General features: G+C 39.8%; 1 protein-coding gene and 1 long non-coding RNA gene across 2 annotated transcripts; one reads left to right on the top strand and one right to left on the bottom strand.

Annotated features, from left to right (window-relative positions):
* Nucleotides 1-413: 413 nt before the first annotated feature.
* Nucleotides 414-19,904, bottom strand: LOC124276993. Its single transcript, XR_006898711.1, has 3 exons — nucleotides 19,892-19,904; nucleotides 13,781-13,786; nucleotides 414-528 (listed from the first exon to the last, which is right to left on the bottom strand). It is a non-coding gene; the product is annotated as an uncharacterized LOC124276993 (long non-coding RNA).
* On the top strand, nucleotides 11,982-19,729 carry LOC124276992 (39S ribosomal protein L18, mitochondrial-like). Its single transcript, XM_046712647.1, has 6 exons — nucleotides 11,982-12,181; nucleotides 15,606-15,693; nucleotides 16,226-16,303; nucleotides 17,013-17,126; nucleotides 18,358-18,475; nucleotides 19,405-19,729. Exons 1-6 carry the CDS (start codon nucleotides 12,091-12,093, stop codon nucleotides 19,552-19,554), a joined length of 639 nt encoding a protein of 212 aa, XP_046568603.1. The 5' UTR covers nucleotides 11,982-12,090; the 3' UTR covers nucleotides 19,555-19,729.
* Nucleotides 19,905-23,139: the final 3,235 nt, after the last annotated feature.

Genomic DNA, 23,139 nt, shown 5'->3' on the forward strand with positions numbered 1-23,139 from the left:
ATTTTGTGTATACTGTGTCGCTTGAGGTGAACTTAACACGAGTGATTCTAGTTTTACGCATTCCAGCTATATGGCGCCGGTCTGTAATAAACGAGTCTGGACCAGACAACCAAGTGATGAACAGTATGAGCACCAATCTACACAATTGGGATACGATGACATATGTCAACCACGTCAGCGAACCTGACCACCCGATCCCGTCAGTCGCTTCTTACGACAAACATAGATTACTGAAGATCAATTCCAACCCTGATCTTCACGGGTGTGGGCTTAACGATTCGTGCAAGGTAAACACGACCAACAGCCTTGACAACAAAGGCTGTCATTATGTTGTCCCGACAGTGCTGTCGTTCAGTAACCTTCCTCGCACTATACGGAAGCTGTGGGGTAGCCTAGTGGTTAAATCTTTCGCCCGTCACGCCAAAGACACGGGTTCGATTCACTCCATTGGTACAATGTGTGAAGCCCATTTGTGGTGTCCCCCACCGTGATATTGCAGTAATAATGCTAACAGCGGTGCAAAACTGACTATTTTGTTCTGCCATCGTACTACTTCGGCAGTGGTGTGTATTAATTTGTAAAGTTCATTGACGTAACAGCACGTAAAGTGCCACTGAAAGACGTTAACGTAAAAACATTGACGCGAATAGTCAACATGAAGTTCAGTTCACGGGGGCTTTAACGCCAAAAATAGCATCGAAGTATTAGCACCATATATAAGGTGAGTGAGTGAGTGAGTATGCCGCTTTTAGCAATATTCCAGCAGTATCACCTCGGGGGACACCATAAATGGGCTTCACACATTGTACCCAGGAGCTGAGTCGAATCCGGGGCTTCACCGTGACGAGTGCGCGCTTTAATCATTAGGCTACCTCACCACCCTCTTATGAGAGGGCGGCGTAAAACTAAACTCACTCACTCACCCATTATAAGAGGAATCTTTTAGATAGTGTTAATACCACGTCAGTGACAGTACACATGCACCTTGATGCCAGAGTTTTGTTTGCGTTACAGGCCCATGTGGAATCCTAAGTGTCACTATGTTTACTGATCGATTCCTATACAATTTTCATCAGGCTTGCGTTTCACACCCAGAGTATCACCAAGTCCCTGAACAAATACATTGTTCATAGAACCAAAATCTCCATTTGAAATGACAAACAGGATTTGTGAGATTCAGCACAACGAGATTGCAGCACTACTTAAATAAACCACCACCAACACATCAAAGAAAAGCTAAATCGAAAAATATACGTTTTGATTAAAGATGGCATGGCGAGCGTCAATGTTCTCCAGACATGATGACAACACTGGTTGTCCTGTCACATGTCACTCCACGAAAACGTCCAAGAGGGACAAGGTGAGATCAAAACCAGCCTGTTTGGCATAGGCAGGATAAGTACTCCATTCTTCTGCATTACCGCAACCAAACAGTGCCTTTTAGTTTCCCTTTCCTTTGATAGCTTGTATCAGAGGTATCGTTATTTGGTTATTACTGTTGGTCTTTCCACTTAATTCTGACCCAGGGATTTGGAGCATCTTCTGGAATATTTTCCTTCGGTATGTAAGGGGAGCTAACTCTCGCCTTACATCGAAATGTCTGGGTTTGGTTTGTTGCCGCATCCAGCAATATACCAGCTATATGGCGGTGGACCAGACAATCCAGTGATCAACATCACTTGATCGACTGATAATCGATCGGTATTTAGTTAACGATTATCGATGTGTATGATCTGTATCGATAGCCAGGCCTAAATTTTGTCATCAGCTGCAATATCGAAATTTTTATTGTTTTCACAAGGCGTGTTTCATAAAAACTCCCAATCCGTTGACCCAGGCCAACACAACATATTCGTTGATCATGTTGTCTACATACTTACTGAGGTTTGTTGGTTGCTGTTTGAACTATGCTTACCTTGGTGATCCGTTAATAATGAAGCTGAGCATATATCAATTCTAACTTACCAGAATATGTTTGTATTACATTGTATACCCACAGCAAACATCTCGATACGTTTTGAGAAAACACAGCACAACGCTTTTCCCGAAAAACAATTGAAATCGTTAGTATACTCAAACTGAATACACTTTAGTAGACACTTTGAAGTTGGTTATTTTTTATTCCAGCAAAATCAGATAACATGGATACCAGCCGAAGGTGGTGTATACATAGATGGAATATTGGTTACAGGTAGTGCAGGAAATAGTTCGTAACAAAGACAATTTCAAATCTGGTATTAACACGCTAAGCCTCACTAGCAGTCTCAGATTGGGAATGATGAAGCTTCCCTTTTAAAGAAGGTAATTGATACTGCAACGTTAAGGCACAGCATGTTAAAGCAGTGGACACAGAAGTCATGAAATGTAAATGACATACCATGCCAAGATAAACCTACAAATCGTTAGTTACTGGGCACCCAGTGCACATAAACACCAAGCAAAGAAAAGAAATAATATGAAAAGCAAGAAGTCGTGAGACTTATTCAAAAACATCAGACAATGGAGCCCATTTTTTTTCAAATATAGCCCCTTTATTGTTCTTGCGGGCAATGAGTGAGTGAGTGAGTTTAGTTGTACGCCGCACTCAGCAATATTCCAGCTATTAGGCGGCGGTCGGTAAATAATCGAGTCTGGTCCAGACAATCCAGTGATTAACAGCATGAGCATCGACCTGCGCAATTGGGAACCGATGACATGTGTCAACCACCCGATCCCATTAGTCGTCTCTTACGACAAGCATGGGTTACTGAGGATCATTCTAACCCGGACCTTCACGGGTTTTGCGGGCAATGAACTTTTCAATAGAATATATGTTTGAAGGGTTTTATCACAATATGAACTTAGATCGTTGTCCTTTTAAGGCTACTGAAGAATACATGTCTTTTACACATCAAGATTAAATGATTAAGTAGTATACACAATAATGTATTCAAGACCTTCCCAAAGCCTTAATTAACCTTATTAAGGCTTTGGGAAGAACCTAATCCCGTTCCACTATTGTGTATACTTCTGCGCACTCTCTCGGTAACCACTCAAAACCAGGGAGCATCTATGGTATCAAAATGTCACGGAGTTAAGCCACCACTGCTATGTATATCTACAATCACAGAACTAAACAACTGCCTTGTGGCAGTCTGGACACTTAGAGCAGGGATAATCTACAGCAGGGATAGGTCACTCACTTGCTGAGGTATTATTCCAAAATCAGTACACATGATGCAAAAAACTGCTACACATTTCTTGACTAGAAACAATTCTGCAAATGTTATGATTAAAATTTAGGGGATTTATTAAACCAAAACACGAATTGGGGACGTATAACCGGTGGTTATATACCTGCAAATTTAGTTAAATATCTGGGACGCGTAAGCGGAACTGATATAACGTTAAATTTGCGGCTATATACTATGTACTCAGTTGTATTAGAATAGTAGAATATATATACATAATTCAGGTGCAACCTTGCCTTCAGGCACCATCCATATAAACAATGAAAATGGAGTTCCACAACACCGGAAGTGGAAGAGGCAGACAACACACACGAACCCGCACTGGACGTAAATGTGATTGTCAGTACTTACCAGTACTTACCAGTAAACCCAGTTGTCAAAGAGGTGAAGCCTTAAGTGTTGACTCTGGTTTTGAGTGATCCTGAACATACGTGTTATTCCAGGAAGTCATTTACTCAAAGATTCTCAATATCTCTACAAAGAGTAAAGACTTAAAATCTGTGACACCACACCCCTCCAGGTATCCCTGGGCAACTCAAAGTGCCAAGAAAACAGAACTTTAAATGGAGGTCATTGAAGACCTTACCTTTTTGTTTTGGATGACATGCTATAGTCATGAGTAACAGTCCAAGTGATATGAATAACAGGACTCAGTGCCATATCTTGTGTGGACAATTTAAAGTGAATTTAAATGTTGCTTCTTGTTTTTATGTTGGGGGTAGATGATTCTTAAGCGGGGTCACCCATTTTGTTCTGGGGAGGCAGGGGGGTCATCCATTTTGTACACATGAACTTGGGAGGGGGTCATCAATTTTGTACATATAAATATTTGAAAATTATGCTGAAAAAAATTATGGATACATTATAGCGGGGTGTCATCCACATTGTACAGGCTTCTCCGTGAAAATTATCACACACACGCACACACACACACACCCCACCACCGCCATAAATTGTGAACTGACCCCTATTGAAATCTCCTCTGTTATCTTGTATCTTTATAAAAGGGGTAAATTATCGTGTTTACAGGCTTGTATAAACCTGAAATCGTGACAATTGTTGTGGAAAATGAAAGCTATATGTTCTCACAATCTACTGTCATTTAATTTTGTCTCCTGCTTTGCCTAGTTTCCGAGTTACAACTTGTTTTCATAGACGATTCTGTCAAAATCGATTGGTGTCGTTAGGCCCTATTTGTATAATGCCTGATCCAAATTGATCCCGTTTCTGTGTTGTTTTACCTCGATATTTAATCATGTCATGTAAAAATCTGTTTGTATTCTCAAAACAGTGTCGGCCCATAAGTTTTCACATGCAATACAGCAATTAATACTCCCTCGTTGTAACCCGTGTTAGGTGGTATAAACCTACACATGTTATTTGTCATAATTCACTTGATGGTCAGTTAATGAATTTATAACAGGTATAATTAGTGGTAACACACTTAGATTACCCGACAAAGGTTCCCATTTGGCATTTCTTGTGTCTGGAGTAAATATTCAACATTATAAACATCGATCAAAGGATTAACCGATAACACGCTGATTGATTAATTACTTTTATCTTACACAGCGGAATTGTCAAAAGGTAGTGTTTATGTATGTAGATTTACTAATCTATACTGAATACACTCTGTCGTGTCGGTGTCTGCGTAAAACAACGTCCTTCTTTCAAAGGATTAACCGGCAATACATTGATTGATTGCCCATTATCGGCTAACTAAATTACTGTTTTAAAGAAAGGCGGACATTATGCAATTAGTTGCCAGGTGTGCTATCTTGGGTGACCAATGAGACTACATGTATACACCAATACCTGAAAAGATTTATCACTTTTTTCGTATATTAAACTGTAAAAAGACACATCATTTGGAACAGTTTTGTGGATATTGATGGATACATTCCTCGAACAAGGTAATGGCCTGATATTGTTCCTATAACTTTAATCTGTTTTAATTTTAATATTTGCATTTTGTTTTTATTCATTTGTCGTAGCATTCAACAGAATCATTGTTTTCGCCGTGTAGTGTAATGAGACAGACAACATGCACTAGGGTGTGTGTGCGAATTATGATTCACATTGGCAAATTATAAAATGTCTAGATATTACAGTTCTGTTATAAATTCACTATAAGTATCAGCAGATCGTCAGCTTTTTATTTAGTTTCAAAATGCATACAAGTGTGATAATAAACTAATTAGGATTATAAGACCAAATATAAAGACGCACATTGACTAGTATCTACATACTGGTGAGTGGACATTAACCATGTGAATGTAGCAAGAAATTTATCGCGCAGTATTGTGACTTCGACCCCCACCTCGCTTCCGTGGAAGAAATCGTTATGTTATAAGTTGTGTCATGCAAAATCCGTTTGGTTATGATTCCAATACATATTTAACAACGAGTAGAAAGTAGTCTTGATTTTCTAACTTGAAGAAAACAAACTATAATTTCATTAATTCTAACAGATGTTTTTAGTTTTAAAAATGGCGGCGCCCTGTCGGGAACATCCGCCAGTCTGAGGATAAATGGTATTTAGGTTTGTTTTCACCGAGTTACAAAATCAAAACTACTTTCTACTGGTAGTAAAATATGTATTTTATTGATGGCCAATAGGATTTTGCATGACATATATATATCATAACAATTTCTCTCGTGGCAGCGAGGTGGGTGTCAATATAATACTACTTACAATATTATTGTTACTTCGACCACAACCTCACTTCCGAGGAAGAAATCGTTATGTTACAAGTTGTGTCATAGAAAATCTTTATGGTCATCAATCATATGCATATTTTACTACAACTAGTAAGTAGTTTTGATTCTTTAACTTCCGTGAAGCGATCTGAACACAAGTAATATATCGTTTCAGGCTTCCACAACGCTCGCTTCGCACTCACAAACATAACCCATTTAGCACGAACTGCGGGGTCCTGTGGAAATCTGTGCATGGGGACACCATCGCCCGACCCTAGGAGCAACTGACGACAAAGCAACGATTCGGCATGTTGTCGTTGATGTCGAGAAATCATCAAAATGATGAGCGTGCTACACATTTTCTATACAACTAACTGAAAATCGTTCCTCATATGACGTCACTGCAGTGCTCTGGCGACAGAGTTACGTAACCTGTCTGTGGTTTCGTTGGCGGGCGAGAGGGAAGCAGGCGACTTTTGGCCACTTTTAATCGCTCGGTATTAATTAACCACAAGTTTTTAAAGAATAAATTTGGTGTTCCGCATAAGACTAACCACAAATCTTTCATATGTAATGGTTAAAAGAGTAACAAAAACAAAGTTTAGTGGTTCTTAAGTGTTGACTCTGGTTTTGAGTGATCCTGAACATACGTGTTATTCCAGGAAGTCATTTACTCAAAGATTCTCAATATCTCTACAAAGAGTAAAGACTTAAAATCTGTGACACCACACCCTCCAGGTATCCCTGGGCAACTCAAAGTGCCAAGAAAACAGAACTTTAAAATGGAGGTCATTGAAGACCTTACCTTTTTGTTTTGGATGACATGCTATAGTCATGAGTAACAGTCCAAGTGATATGAATAACAGGACTCAGTGCCATATCTTGTGTGGACAATTTAAAGTGAATTTAAATGTTGCTTCTTGTTTTTATGTTGGGGGTAGATGATTCTTAAGCGGGGTCACCCATTTTGTTCTGGGGAGGCAGGGGGGTCATCCATTTTGTACACATGAACTTGGGAGGGGGTCATCAATTTTGTACATATAAATATTTGAAAATTATGCTGAAAAATTATGGATACATTATAGCGGGGTGTCATCCACATTGTACAGGCTTCTCCGTGAAAATTATCACACACACGCACACACACACACACCCCACCACCGCCATAAATTGTGAACTGACCCTTATTGAAATCTCCTCTGTTATCTTGTATCTTTATAAAACAGTTGACTAATGTTGATGACATACACTCATCAGAGCTTGGAGATAACTCTTTAATTCTTGTAAGGCTACAAATTAGTGGATCTGGTCAACAGATTTCCATTTAACATCAGATCGATATGGGACCATCGCCTGTGTAGCCAATTGTTCACTGGGGCTACAGGCTCCTTTTCTCCCGGGGATGATCGGCCTCCTTTCGATATTTTGGCTTGGACATGTAATTTAGACCGATTCATATCAATGTAATCCATGCCTTGTCCAGAAATATTGAACTCCAGTTTCCGCCGTGATCTGAGATGTGGGTCAGTCATTGACATAATAGACATTTCCTATATCTGTAAAGAGTGGAGGGTAAACTGGACAGGCTCCTCAACTTCAATGGTGTGTATGTAGCCATTCTTGTCTTCTGAAAACGTATCTGTTGTAGTTTAGTCTTGACACTTTGACTTTTTGGGGCTTGAATGACTCTCTTGGTCAACTCAGTTATATCTTTATATTATGAGGTTGGTTCTGGAGAGGCATTTAGAAGTTGGTATTCAAGTAAAACCCAAATATTATGGATGACAACTTTTTCTTTATTGTATGTCAGAACGTTTCTGGGCTATTCCTTGCCCCTTGGTCACCTGACGAAGGAATAGCCCAGAAACGTTCTGACATACAATAAAGAAGAAGTTGTCATCCATAATATGTGCGTTTTACTGTAGCATTATGCTTTTCACAAACTTGACGACTTTTAGTCTGTTCCATGACTTGTTTGGAGGGTATTATTATGACATGAGAGTTCCTTTTGGTTTTGGATCGTATGCAACCAATATAGCATCAATAGCTATACTTTCTATTCAGGTGATTGTAAGGAGGCAGCAATGCTTAAGATTTTAATGTAGTGAATGAGTGACTCTAGTTTTAGGCTGCACTCAGCATTATTCAAGCTATATGGCGGCGGTCGGTAAATAATCGAGTCTGGACAATCCAGTGATCAACAGCATGAGCATCGATCTGCGCAATTGGGAACCGATGACATGTGTCAACCAAGTCAGCGAGCCTGACCACCCGATCCCGTTAGTGGCCTCTTAAAAAATTACGACAAGCATGGGTTACTGAAGATCAATATATTAACCCGGACCTTCACGGGTGGATACCTATGATACTAATAGTCTTGTTAAGATCGGGTACATAAGGCTTCCACTGAGGGTTATTCATGATGATAATGATGAGATAAGACTGACTTTGAATGAAGTGTCACAATAACTGGCGCTGTAATGAATGATACCAGTTCACCCTGTCTGACTGTCTATATACATGATTGTGGATACTATCGGGCTGTGTGGTTCTTAAGGGGGAATAGTGATAGTGATTGAACACAAAAGAACGTTCTCTTATATTTCCATTCAAACAAAGTGTTCGTAGTAGAGGTTCTTTGTTTCCATCAACAAAATGGTTCCATTCTATAAGTGAAATGTACGACATCTGGTCATCTGGTTTGTTTTCTTTCTGTTTTTTTGTTTTTTTTCTTCATCTTTTTTTTTTAGGTACAAAACCATGACATCAAATAGCAGTCAAATATAACCATGCGTCTGTATACAGAATTTGGTAAGCATGTTATAACAAATGACATTGTAGGAAAGAATGGGTCGGTTGTACGTTAGCATCAATCAAACAATTGATGAAAATCTTACCAAAATCCAACAAATTTGGTGAAATTGGAAGAAGAGATGGCATGTGTTCTCTCGATATTTTGTAAACTTTACATATTTCATTTCTGATCATGTCGAAACCTGATGTACAAGTATATGTTCTTATTTTAAAGAGAGTAAATTTGACAACTGTTATAAGGAGATTAAGGACATCGTTCCTTTCTTCAGAGAATCCAAATATGATTTTCTTCTTATCGATATTCAATGTGATTCTTGTTTTGCTTGCATTCATTCAAGGAAGCATAGTCGTCCAATATTTGTAAGGTATTTTGTAGACACTTCTCAGTACCATTTAAGACAAGGGATGTATCATCTGCAAACTGGGAGACTAGATATTCTGTGTTTCCAATTGTTATACTTTTACTTTTGGATTGTTTCGAATCATTGCGGATAAAATTTCAGCGCATATAATGAAGATATAGGGTGAAAGGGGATCTCCTTGTCTACAGCCTCTAGTTATATTAAAGAAGTCAGAACCAAAGCCATTTACTAATACTGATGAACTTATATTACAGTAAAATGTCTTGATCCATTTTCTTATAGATTCCCCAAAATTTAAAAACGCAAAACCCTCTTTAATGAAGTTCCAGTTTACGGAGTCAAATGCCTTTTCAAAATCGATCAGTAGTAACATTCCAGGAATTTCCATAGTTTCTGTATAATCCATTATGTCATATATCAGTCTTGTGCATTCACCAATATATCTATTAGCAAGGAATCCTTTTTGATCTTCATTAATAATTGACGCTAATACCCTTTTAATTCTATTTGCTACTGTTGCCGAACCGATCTTGTATGACACATTTAGTAACGGTCTCCATTAGATATCGGTCTCCAAGTTTGATAAATATTGTTCTGGCTTGTCTTTTTTAGGTAAGTAATAAGACCTTGTTTTTGGCTAGCCGATAGTTCACCGTTTTGATATGCGTAATTTAAAGATCTAAGTAGAAACGGATATATATTATTCCAGAAGAATTTGTAAAACTCAGTTGTGAATCCTGACGGGCCAGGACTTTTCCCATTTTTCATTTATTAAGCGAGCTTAGGACTTCGTCATACGTTAATTCCCCTTCTAGGCTTTGCTTTTGGTTACCATTAAGTTTGGGAATTCCAGCATCATCAAAAAGCTCATGTAAGTTAACCTGCTTAGTATCTTTTTTTTGTTTATAACTCTTTGTAAAATGTTTTGTTTCTTTTATTAAATTGTTTTTACCTGTTACGATTTCATTATTTTCATTTTCCAGTTTTGTAATTGCTTTATTTAGGAAGTTTTGTTTTTCAAGGGATAAGAAATATTTGCTTGGTGTTTCTCCATGCTCATACCAGTCAACTTTTGATCTTATTATAATACCTTCTGTTTTGTACTTATGAATTTCTTCTAATTCTGCTTTTGCCTGCTGAATCTGTGACAGTAAATTTTCTGTAATGTCATCCTTTTCTGAATGGTCAAATTTTATTTCTAAATCATTGATACTGTCAACAAGTTCTTTTTCCCTCTTATTTGTTTTCTTTTTCATTTCTGGTGAGTATTTTATAGTGTAACCCCGTATCATTAAGAGTATTGTTTCAAATAACAATTGGTCATTAAGCATGAAAGTCGTTTCTACATCATAAGTACTATTTTGATACTGTTTTGTAGTATCTTTGATTATTGCCTTCACTTTGTCAACATAAATTTTATCTCGTAAAAGAGAGTTATTAAATTTCCAAAATCCACGGCCTTTTTCTACATCATTGAATTTCAAAGCGATCCAGTGTAATGAGTTGTCTGACCTATAGCTTGGATCTATACATGCGTTTGTGACAGAATTCTCAAGACTTCTTGATAAAAGGAAATAGACCAGTCTAGCTTGTTTTATCGGGTTTTGTTGGCGCCACGTTTATCGCTTTTGTAAAGGGTTATTATCTCTCCACGGATCAATAAGATTAAATTCTTCAATATATTCTAGCAATACATCTCTCGCCTTAGTGTTATTTACATGTTTGTAATTATAAAGATCAAGTTCAATATCTTGGATAATGTTCCAATCTCCACAAATAATAAAATATTTTGAGTCGAAGCGTTTGCTGATATCAAATATGTTATGGATAAATTCTGGAGTATCTCTATTGGGACCATACACTGATATCAAAGTTTGTTTTCTGTTTACGAGTTTAATAAATCTATTTCAGTTAAGATCAGTTTCCATTTATGTCCCAACTCGAAGCTTAACGTCAACTGATTTGTGAGCTCTATGCACAGGACCACACGCCGCCAGCATTTAATTTCAACAACATGACATTCAATATGTTCTATGAATATGTAATAAGAACATAAAATGAACATGTACTATGAATAACATGAAAATGAATATAAGAACATATAATGTGAACAATATGCCACATTCACGGTATATATTCAGGTTTTAAAAGGTATATATAACAATACGTCAATGTTATTTTATCCTTTTAAAGGATAATCAGGAAGTACAAGACAATCTAAGGCCTATAAACTGGATAAGGATACTGTTATATTTTTTATTGGTCTGTAAGTGCCGAATTGTGTGCAAACTTTTTGATGATTTATACATTTTCTAATCCCCACTAAAAATATATCTAATGTGTTGATGTTGGAATAATTTTAATCAAAGAAACATTTCCATCAAAGACATGGCTATGACATTACTGTCAGTGAGTGTGTGTGTATGTGCGTTTGTGCGCGCGCGCGTTTGTGCGTGTGTACGCGTTTGTGTGTATTTATTACATTTTTTGTCCATTGAACAATTAACATTTTATGACAAGAACCCACATTCTGAAGACATAAGACAACAATGATAGGTTGGACAGAGTTTAATTAATCATTAATAAGTATTTACGTTTATGTTCACTAATCTGTCATACAGACACCTGAAGCAAATATATCCAAGAAATCCGACGCAAGTCTCGAAAATGAGGCATGTCTAGATTTCCACAGCTTCTGAAAATGAAGAAAGTCTCAGAGCTCCTTTTCATTAAATTTTATTTTTTCACTATGAGCCTTTTTTCTGTAAAACATTTTCATTTCAGAGACTAGTTGTTAGTCTAAGGCGTAATGTTCACAAGCGCATAAATATTCTGGCCATCAGTCCTGCGCTCTAGTACATCGCGTGACTAAACCTCCAGACACTGTCTGGAGCTCTAGGACTTCCGGCGTGTTGCTTCGTAAGGTCACTGAGAGTTGATCAAAGTGATAAGTTCCCACCTCTTAGCTGAGAAATTTGTGCACGATGTTAACCAGGTTGTCAAGAGTGGTTTGTCCAGCTTGGATTGACACGGGATCGTTTTCCTGCACAACAACTTGGCGACAGAGAATCCAAGGTAAAGCATGACTGTTGGTATAATGTCCAGTATTCGATCAGTGATGTGGTTGTGACTGAGGGTCCGTAGTGAGATCTCAGGGTGAGGCAGAATTGACTGGGTATTGAAAACAACCAAGTTGCCGGGAAATTTCAACCAGTTATATTTTAATATCTATTCCTCATCTGACAAGGATGAATTTTGACTTGCTTCTTTAATTATATACTCCTCACAAAAAATTAAGCAACAAGTATTTTCAGTGTAATATTTTTATCAATCTCGATAGCGATTTTTGTCGATATGTTACTGAAAGGTAAATATTCAAAGAATACATAACATTTAGTGACTGTCAAATTGATTTATCTGACAACATTAACAACATCCCCCCGAACACAACCACCCTCAGAAACAACATGCAAAATGTGTGGCATGGAGCTGCCACACACTTCACACATGCACCATGATCGGTGTAAACCTGCCAGTAATAATTCCTCTGATACAACAAGAGGGTCCTACCTCCATTTTTATGAATGATAATGCCCGTCCATGGATGACAATGCCCGAGAAAGAGTTGTCAACAATGTTGTTTAGATCAACATCACACATATGGACTGGCCTGCAAGTTCCTTGATCATTATCCCATTGAACATGCTTGGGACATTATTGGAAGCCATGTTTACTCTCTCCATGTTCACCCCCAGACTCTGGATGACCTTGAGTAGTGCTCATGGTGGTCATCATGGCGTTACGTGATCACTGCTTCAGTCCAATAGCAGAACATTCCACAACAGCAACTTCAAAGGCACATTTGGTCTGTTAATGCAAAGACATTGTGTTAATCGTGTGTACAAGCTTGCATTTGTGCTCATGGTGATCATATTTGTGTTGCTTACTTTTGAACACTGCTTCATTGTCCAAAACCGACTTGAACCTTAAAGAACAAATTAACTTTGTCTTTTTGTACTCTTTTAACCATTACATATGAAAGATTTGTGGTTAGTCTTATGCGGAACACCAAATTCATTCTTAAAAACTTGTGGTTAATTAATACCGGCGATTAAAAGTTGCCCAAATATTTTTATGGATTAAACTTCTTTTTAACTCTTTGAGACCATTCCAGGTCCCTTCATCGCCATTAAAGTTGCCAAAAGTCGCCTGCTTAAAACCACAGACAGGTTACGTAACTCTGTCGCCAGAGCACTGCAGTGACGTCATATGAGGAAGGATTTTCAGTTAGTTGTATATAATGTGTGAAGCAAGCTCGTCATTTTTATGATTTCTCGACATCAACGAAGAAGACATGCCGAATCGTTGCGTTGTCGTCAATTGCTCCTAGGGGTCGGGCGATGGTGTCACCATGCACAGATTTCCACAGGACCCCCCAGTTCGTGCTAAATGGGTTATGTTTGTGAGTGCGAAGCGAGCGTTGTGGAAGCATGAAACGATATCTTACTTGTTTTCAGATCGCTTCACGGAAGTTAAAAAATCAAAACTACTTACTAGTTGTAGTAAAATATGTATATGATTGTTTACCATAAAGATTGTAACATAACGATTTCTTCCTCAGAAGCGAGGTTGTGTTCGAAGTAACAATAATATTGTGAGTAGTATTATATTGACACCCACCTCGCTTCCACGAGAGAAATTGTTATGTTATAAGCTATGTCATGCAAAATCCTACTGAAATGTGTATCGATACATCCCCTTTGTATTGTGTATAGATACATCCTCTGTGTATTGTGTAACGATACATCTCTACATTACAGAAGTTTTCAATCTAGTTTCAAAAATAATTCACTTTTATTACCATTTAAAAAAAAAATGTGGCTATATATTATATCATGATAATGAATTCCAGACATTTTGATGTTTGTTTCATAAGCAAGTGACTAAAATGTTAGGTTTAAAAGAAAATGAAAGTCAGTGTCTATTTGAGGGTTTTCCTTCCAAACTAGTGTCCAGAGAACCCCCCAGTGACTAATATCAAAGGTCAGGCCTACCATACAAATGGTGAACCAATCCTCAAAACTGAACTCATATATACACCTAAACAGAACAAAAATCACCAAAATAGGAAAACAAACTTCCCAAACTGCAACAATTTCCTCCAAAACCGAAACAAACGCATATGTAATGGAAAACTAATCGTTTAAATTTAACCAAACCTCGCGTATCAGCTACAAAAGTCCTATCATGTATTGAAGAGTTTACTAAACGGAAAGATTTAATAATTACTTTCATAACAGAACTTTGTGTTTTATTCTATATTTCTTGGCAAGATTGCTGAACAATGAAAGGCATGCATTCCTCAGGTCCAATCTAGTTTTGCTCTGCCTCCATTGTATACATCATACGGGATGCATATTTCTGCATCACATAAAACCCGATATTTGTTATAGTTTGGGCTTCTGATAACAGCATAATTTGTTGATTGTGATGAGTTCAAGCTATGTTGATTTTCTAATTCATTTTTGGGTGGTAGGTTAGCCAAGCGTTCACTTGTCAAGCCGAAGACCCTGGTTTCGATTCCCCACATAGGTAGCCCATAGGTGAAGCCCATTTCTGGTGTTCCCCGCCATGATATTGCTGGAATATTGCTAAAAGCGGTGTAATACTAGGTGAAATGAGGTTTAACGTTGTACTTGAGAATATTTCGCTCATATGACGATGTGCATGTGTGTGTATTTGTACTAACCCAGACTTAAGCTGGTTCATCGTGCTAGCCCACTGAGATACCATGCCGCAGTTAAACATAAATACCCCACTCAGACACATTATACTGACTCCAAGCCGACCAGTCCTTGTTGTATGCATTAATGTACTAGCTCAGACTTGGTGGCATGTGGTCCTGTGCATAGAGCTCAGGTCACGAATCAGTTGAAGTTAAGCAACGTCGAGCTCGGACAGTCCTTGGATGGGTGACCGTGTTTGGCAGCTTGACTCCTACGAGTTTCTAGGACTTCAGTCCTGCCCCTCAACGAAGCACATCTGGTCTCACCTTAGGCAAGTGAGTTTGTTAAAAATTGCCTCTGCTCACCCAGCAGAAAATGGGTACCCGGTTGGATAAAGTTATGTGACTATAACCTTCTAGCGCCTAACAGGCAGCCTGGGTTATCCGGGGTAATAATCATTAGATTCTGATTAAGCGCCGCGAGCAATCACTTGGCGTTTGGAGACAGTGCGCTATAGAAGATGACTTATTATTATAATGCCGAGCGCCAGGCGGGGGACCAACATATTTTAATGTCTTTTGGTATGACATGGCTAGGGAACGAACCCGCGACCTTCCGCATGCGGGCGGAAACGCCTAACCATTACACCACAGAGGCGTTTTGGCGTAATACTAAACGCACTCACTCACTCTTAATCATTTGTAGTCAAATAAATCGTCAAAATCAGTGCTATATTTCCCAATATTATATTTTGCTTTGTTTTTTGTGTGCAGCTTTTGGGAGCACAGCAGTGCGATGCCTTGATGATAGCCCTAACAAAGACTTCAAAGTGAACCCAGTGTTCCTGAACAGAAACCCCAGGTGAGGCTCCAGGTGCTGAAATTATCACACTTGTGTAACCATGGTAACCGGTTACTGTGTTTTTGTGTCCTAATGTTTATGAATGTTTTGAAACACTCCTTAGTGTCTTTCTGACAGGTTTTGGATGAGTACATACTATATTCACTGTGATATAGTGTTGTTTCTCAGCCATCAAGGTTTAAATTCTTCTTCACTGAATCAGAAAAAAGTGTAATTTTTGTAATTGCCTTTTTTCAATGAAATGTTTTTTCTTGCAATACAATCTCATTAGAATCAGATTTACTGTTTGTTTACTCTGGTTTGGTGCCTCTGTGCACATAAGGGTTTCATTGAAAGAAGCAAACTATCAGTAGCCTTTGACTTTCCTGTCAAACTGAGGGATGAATGGTTTCTTCGTGTGACAATTCTGTCTTTGTGATAAGTTGCAGATCGCTATTCAATGGATAAACAGTCTTTTTGTATTGTTCAGATGACAGGTTGTCTTTGTTATCAGAATTTACAATCCTGATTACAATCCTGTCATGTTTTTCAGAAATTTAGAAACTATGGGCATTGCAAGGAAGCGCCAAGGCTGGATTCTGCAATATCCAAGAAAAAACTACTATCACAAGTAAGTTAATGTTTGTTGTAATGACCTCACTGTCAACAATGCAATAATGACTGTTAACACGATAACATTGACCAGTTATGACATCAAGGCTGTTGACAAGATAACATTGACCAGTTATGACGTCAAGGCTGTCAACACGATAACATTGACCAGTTATGATGTCAAGGCTGTTAACAAGGTAACATTGACCAGTTATGACGTCAAGGCTGTCAACATGATAACATTGACCAGTTATGATGTCAAGGCTGTTAACAAGGTAACATTAACCAGTTATGACGTCAAGGCTGTCAACACGATAACATTGACCAGTTATGACATCAAGGCTGTTGACAAGATAACATTGACCAGTTATGACGCCAAGGCTGTTAACACGCATAACATTGACCAGGCTGTGTCAAGGCTGTCAACACGATAACACTGACCAGTAATGACGTCAAGGCTGTCAACACGATATCATTGGCAAGTGATGACATCAAGGCTGTCAACACGATAACATTGACCAGTGATGACGTCAAGGCTGTCAACAAGATAACACTGACCAGTGATGACGTCAAGGCTGTTGACAAGATCACATTGACCAGTGATGATGTCAAGTCACCAATGTCAGAGGACAGCCTATTCAATGTTTAAGTTTTATTGGCATGTATGCATGACCGGTTATAATAATAACGTATTTGAATGAATAACAGACTATATTGTTTTCACACAGGTTGTTCTTTGAGAGAAGTGCTCGCCACACCTCAGCATGGGTCGAGCATATGAATGGGGAAACAGTTGTGTCAGCGTCCACACGGGAGTGGGCAGTCCGGGAACAGCTGTACAGGTGGGTGTTGATTTAGTCCAGGAACAGCTGTACAGGTGGATGGTGATTTAGTCAGGGAACAGCTCTACAAGTGGGTGTTGATTTAGTCCGGGAACAGCTCTACAAGTGGATGGTTATGTAGACAGTCCGGGAACAGCTGTAGAGGTGGGCTGGGTGTAGGTAGTCCGGGAACAGCTCTGCAGGTGGGCTGGATGTAGAAAGTCCTGGAACAGCTGAACAGTTGGGTGGTGATTTAGTCTGGGAACAGCTGTACAGGTTGGTAGTGATGTAGACAGTCCGGGAACAGCTGTACAGGTGGGTATTGATGCAAACAGTCCGGGAACAGCTGTACAGGTGTGTAGTGATGTAGACAGTCTGGGAACAGCTGTACAGGTGTGTAGTGATGCAAACAGTCCGGGAACAGCTGTACAGGTGTGTAGTGATGTAGACAGTCTGGGAACAGCTGTACAGGTTGGTAGTGATGCAAACAGTCCGGGAACAGCTGTACAGGTGTGTAGTGATGTAGACTGTCTGGGAACAGCTGTACAGGTGGGCTGGATGTAGACAGTCTGGGAACAGCTATACAGGTGGGTGGTGTTTTAGTCTGGGAACAGCTATACAGGTAGGTAGTGATGTAGACAGTCTGGGAACCCCTGTACAGGTAGGTAGTGATTTAGTCTGGGAACAGCTGTACAGGTGGGTAGTGATGTAGACAGTCCGGGAACAGCTGTACAGGTGGGCTGGATGTAGACAGTCTGGGAACAGCTATACAGGTGGGTGGTGTTTTAGTCTGGGAACAGCTATACAGGTAGGTAGTGATGTAGACAGTCTGGGAACCCCTGTACAGGTAGGTAGTGATTTAGTCTGGGAACAGCTGTACAGGTGGGTAGTGATGTAGACAGTCTGGGAACAGCTGTACAGGTGGGTAGTGATGTAGACAGTTTGGGAACAGCTGTACAGGTGAGCTGGATGTAAACAGTCTAGGGACACTTGTACAGGTGTGTAGTGATGTAAGCAGTCTAGGGACACCTGTACAGGTAGTTGGTGACAGACAGTATGGGAACAGATGGTGGCAATGTTCAGATGAGTGGTTATGATGACAGTTTGGGAACAACTGTACGAAAGGGTGGTGCTGACATAGACACTCCAGATACTGTTTGAATAATAACAAATACTAATGGTAGAGACTGCCCAAACACCACATTTTATTCTGAGGTGAGAAGTACATTTCGTGTCTCTTTGACTGTTGTAGCACCTCAGATGTGTCTGCAGCGGAGAATATCGGCCGAGTGTTGGCCCAGCGGTGTGTGGAGTGTGGTCTCACCAGTGTGTTCTACGACAAGACAGAAGACAACACACCTTCGGAGTCTGTGAGTCACAAATTGGTCACATGGCATCCATCATTTTATTTTCTGTATCACACATATCGGTTTCTGTATCACACATTTCTTTTCATGTCAGTTTTAGTATCACATCTATCTGTTTCTGCATCACATCTATCAGTTTCTGTATTACATCTGTCAGTTTCAGTATCACATCTAGCAGTTTCTGCATCACATCTAGCAGTTTCTGTATCACATCTATCAATTTCTGTATCACATCTAGCAGTTTCTGCATCACATCTAGCAGTTTCTGTATCACACATGTCAGTTTCTGCATCACATCTAACAGTTTCTGTATCACATCTGTCAGTTTCTTACCACATCTAACAGTTTCTGTAATACATCAGTCAGTTTGGTATCACATCTATCAGTTTCAGTATCACATCTCTCAGTTTCTGTATCACATCTCGCAGTTTCTGTATCACATCTGTCAGTTTCAGTATCGCATCTCTCAGTTTCTGTATCACATCTCTCAGTTTCTGTAATCACACATTTCTTTTCATGTCAATCTTTTTCATCACATCCATCACTTTCTACATAGCATCTGTCAGTTTCTACATGGCACCTGTGAATTTCTTCATCTCACCTGTGAATTTCTTCATCTCACCTGTCAGATTCTTCATCTCACCTGTCAGTTCCTTCATCTCACCTGTCAGTCTTCATCTCACCTGTCAGATTCTTCATCTCACCTGTCAGTTCCTTCATCTCACCTGTCAGTCTTCATCTCACCTGTCAGATTCTTCATCTCACCTGTCATTTCCTTCATCTCACCTGTCAGAGTCTTCATCTCACCTGTCAGTTTCTTCATCTCATCTGTCCAGATTCTTCATCTCACCTGTCAGATTCTTCATCTCACCTGTCAGAGTCTTCATCTCACCTGTCAGATTCTTCATCTCACCTGTTTGATTCAATTTCAGCGTGAAGTGTTTCTAAATGCGGTTCAAGATGTGGTGACACTGACAGAACCAAGACAGCTGAAGCCAAGGTATGAACCTGGAATCGACTATGACAAACCAAACAGATACGGAGAGAAGAAAAAGCTGAAGCCAGACTACCAGATCTCCTGATGTGTGTCATCTGACATGTAAACATGTGTCAAGATGTGTCTCAAACGGAATGTCCAACACTGACATGTGTCCTGATAATAGTAGATGTGTGTATGGGATGTAGATTAAAGACACGTCAATATTTGTCACAGATAACTGTATTGTTGGTTTTACAATAAACAAGCTTGTTACCTTATTCTGTGTGTTATTTCTTGGGAGGAAAGAGATACATCCACCTGTTGTGAGGTGTTTCAAGTCCTATCCACAGTTACAGGAAACACATTTTACTGGAACAGAGCGCTGCCATATAGCTCGTATATTGCTGGGGCGGCGTAAAACGTGCGGCGTAAAACTAAACTCACTCACTCACTTATTTTACTAGAAATATGATGTTTAAGACATTCATAGAGCAATGCACTTGGCCCTGATTGGTTGAATTGTGTCAAATGAAATAACCATGAAAGATTGACCTTGACCCTGATTGGTTTGATTCTTTGAAGTGCAATTACCATAAAGGATTGAACTTGATCCTGATTGGCTGAAATGTGTCAAGGGCTATGACGGTAACATCCTCGATAATCTCCAGGGTATACCTTACGATCACTCTCCACTATACCCTGGATGCATCCACGGCTTGGCCCCATGATTATATTACCTCCTTTTGCTGGCTCCGCATTCTCACGGTAGCCAATCAGCTAAGCCGCCGTTACATCCGAGCTTGCCAGTGTCAACAAGGATAACAGGCTGATAATTTAAGAAGCGAAAGTGAGTTGTGATTGGTTCGCTCAACTTCCCAGCCGTTGAGCGTAGACACCTAATTGGATAAAAAGCCGGCCAAGGGAGGTAATATAATGATGGGGCCTAGCCGTCGATGCATCCAGGGTATAGTGGAGAGTGATCGTAACGTAAACCTGGGAGATTATCGATGATGTCCCCATAAAGGATTGAACGTGATCCTGATTGGCTGCATTGTGTCAAATGCTATCACCTTCAAAGATTATGCATGGTACCTGACACTGATTGGTTCGGCTGTGTCAACTAGTACCGCCATGAAGGATTATGAATGGTACCTGACACTGATTGGTTCGGCTGTGTCAACTAGTACCGCCATGAAGGACTGAGCTTGGTCCTCAGACAGTGTCACTGATTTCGTATAGTCTGTTTGTTATTATTGTTGAACGCTGCACTCCGCAATATTAAAGCGGTATGTAAATATTCGAGTCTGGACAAGACTATCCAGTAATTGACATCATATATAACCATCAATCTACACAATTTGGATACGATGACATGTGTCAACCAAAGTAACCCTGACCACCCGATCCCGTTAGTCGCTTCTGACAACAAGCATGGGTTACTGAAGATCAATTCTAACCCGGAATTCACGGGTAGATTTCGTGTAGTCAACAGCTCATGATATATTATTAATTATATACTGAACATCATTGAAAACGCCCTACCTGTAAATTTTGAAATATGGTAATGGGATTGTTTTGACAGTGAAAATGAACGTTGGAAATGTTGTTAATAACACAAAAGACAATAAATAATGCTGTACAGTAAAGAACGGATTGCCCGAACACATCATGGAACACATCACATGACAACAACAAAATCCATGCACAACACTCACGAAAAGCACAAATTGCATACGTAAAACATGCTGATTAGGGGTATAAATGACCGTCGGCAAAAAACCGTTCTCATTTTAGCTGTACCTCCTTAAGTAATGTTTATTTTGCAATGCCAAGATTGTCACCAGAGGAACGAGAACGGGCGTTGGGCATGTTGCAGGTTGGCACATCAAGCAGGATTATTGCCAGACGATTTGGTTGCCATCATTCCACCATCATAAGACTTGCCAACAGGTACCAACAAACAGGAACCAACAGGGACCGCCAACGTCCTGGCCAGGCACTTGTTACCAGCCCTCGCCAAGATCGAGACATTGTTCGGCGCCATATTCGGGATCGTACGTTGCCGGCTGCCAGAACCGCCAACGCTGTCCAAGGCCGACGTGGTTTGATCAGTGCTTTCACCGTCCGACGCCGTCTCCGTGCGGCAGGATTACGGTGTCGATGCCCTTATGTTGGACCCATCCTGACTGATAGACATCACCGTGAACGCCGACGATGGGCTGAACACGTTACGACGTTGGCATGGTGTTGTGTTCTACGGCGTGTCACGTTTTCACTTGCGAAATGCTGACGGGCGTCGACGGGTATGGCGTCGACAGGGAGAACGTTACCATCAGGACTGTGTTGTGCAAACAGATCGGTGGGGTGGAGGAAGCATTATGGTGTGGGGGCAGAATCAGCTATCATCACAAAATCGCTCTGGTAGTTTGTCGTAGCAGAGTGAATGCCCTTTACTACCGTGACACCATTCTTCAGAACAACGTCGTTCCCTTCTTTAACCATCATCAAGATCTGAACACATTCCAGCAGGACAATGCTCGAGCGCACACTGCACGTGTTGCAACACAGTTTCTGGCAAACAACAGCATTCCTCAACTTCCATGGCCTGCATTGTCACCAGATTTGTCTCCCATTGAACACTTGTGGGATTACATCGGTCAATGCCTCTCACGTCGCCCACAGATCAACAACCTTCGGGAACTTGAGAATGCCTTGCAACAAGAGTGGAATGCATTACCTCAAAACGTTATTCAGAGACTTATCAGTTCAATGAGGAGACGTTGCACAGATTGTGTTGCTGCTAACGGTGGTCATACACGTTACTGACTTTCCAATTTGACTCCATCTTTCTTTCATGGTCAGCAGAATTAAAACTTCACTGTTTTGCTGGATTGGTTCTTGTTTCTTTCTTTACCAATCATTGGACTACTAAAGTATGTAAAATGTACACCGATTGCTCATTTATGCTCTTGGAAATCCAAACTAATACAGGTGGTGCGTTTTCAATGATGTTCAGTATATATACCATATGTGAAGTCAATGTCGACATGTTATTTATATCATTTGACTTTACTTTCATCTGACTGTTACTATCTGTTTGACCTTCAAGTGAATGAATCAATATCAGGCTACATATGTCATTTCTTCTGGGCTTATCTAAAAAGGCATGCATTGTCAGATTTTTTCTACAGGCACACCCCACGCCGACCTCTCCAGACCTGGACCTAATCATGCAGTGTTCCCGGATACCGTTGATTATGGGGCTGGTTATTGGTGAGTCTGTCCTCAACTTCTCAAATGTTTGTTTTTGTCTGTAGCACTGATGGTGTTGGAGACAATATTGCAGTTATTGTGCCAAACCACGTTTGAAAGTAGCAGTAGATCAGGTCAGATCCGGTGAATAGTGCAGAATTCTGTGGGAATGACATGTTAATTTTGGAACCAATGCTAATTGTAATCACTTTTGTGTATGGATTCAGGAAAAACATGGTTCCATTTTTTCGGTTTGCTATAAGTGTCATTGAAAAAATTGCTTGCGACACCATATCGAGAAAAAAACATGTTTTCATAAACCTATCACAACATAGTCATGTAGCATATCAAAAGGCAGCTTATGATGCATGATATAGAGATAACCACATATTATGCTTCTAATTTCACTTTGGTGACATAAAATATGACATAATCA

The sequence above is a fragment of the Haliotis rubra genome, unplaced genomic scaffold (assembly GCF_003918875.1).
Source record: "Haliotis rubra isolate DU_JTF1 unplaced genomic scaffold, ASM391887v1 Scf216, whole genome shotgun sequence".
Taxonomy (NCBI): Eukaryota; Metazoa; Mollusca; class Gastropoda; order Lepetellida; family Haliotidae; genus Haliotis; species Haliotis rubra.

What these genes read in the sequence shown, in the direction of transcription:
- LOC124276992 (XM_046712647.1), top strand. Translation starts at nt 12,091, where the DNA reads ATGTTAACCAGGTTGTCAAGAGTGGTTTGTCCAGCTTGGATTGACACG. An exon ending in TTCCTGAACAGAAACCCCAG is followed by an intron (nt 15,694 to 16,225) that starts GTGAGGCTCCAG and finishes CATGTTTTTCAG; the next exon opens with AAATTTAGAAACTATGGGCA. An exon ending in GTCCGGGAACAGCTGTACAG is followed by an intron (nt 17,127 to 18,357) that starts GTGGGTGTTGAT and finishes TGACTGTTGTAG; the next exon opens with CACCTCAGATGTGTCTGCAG.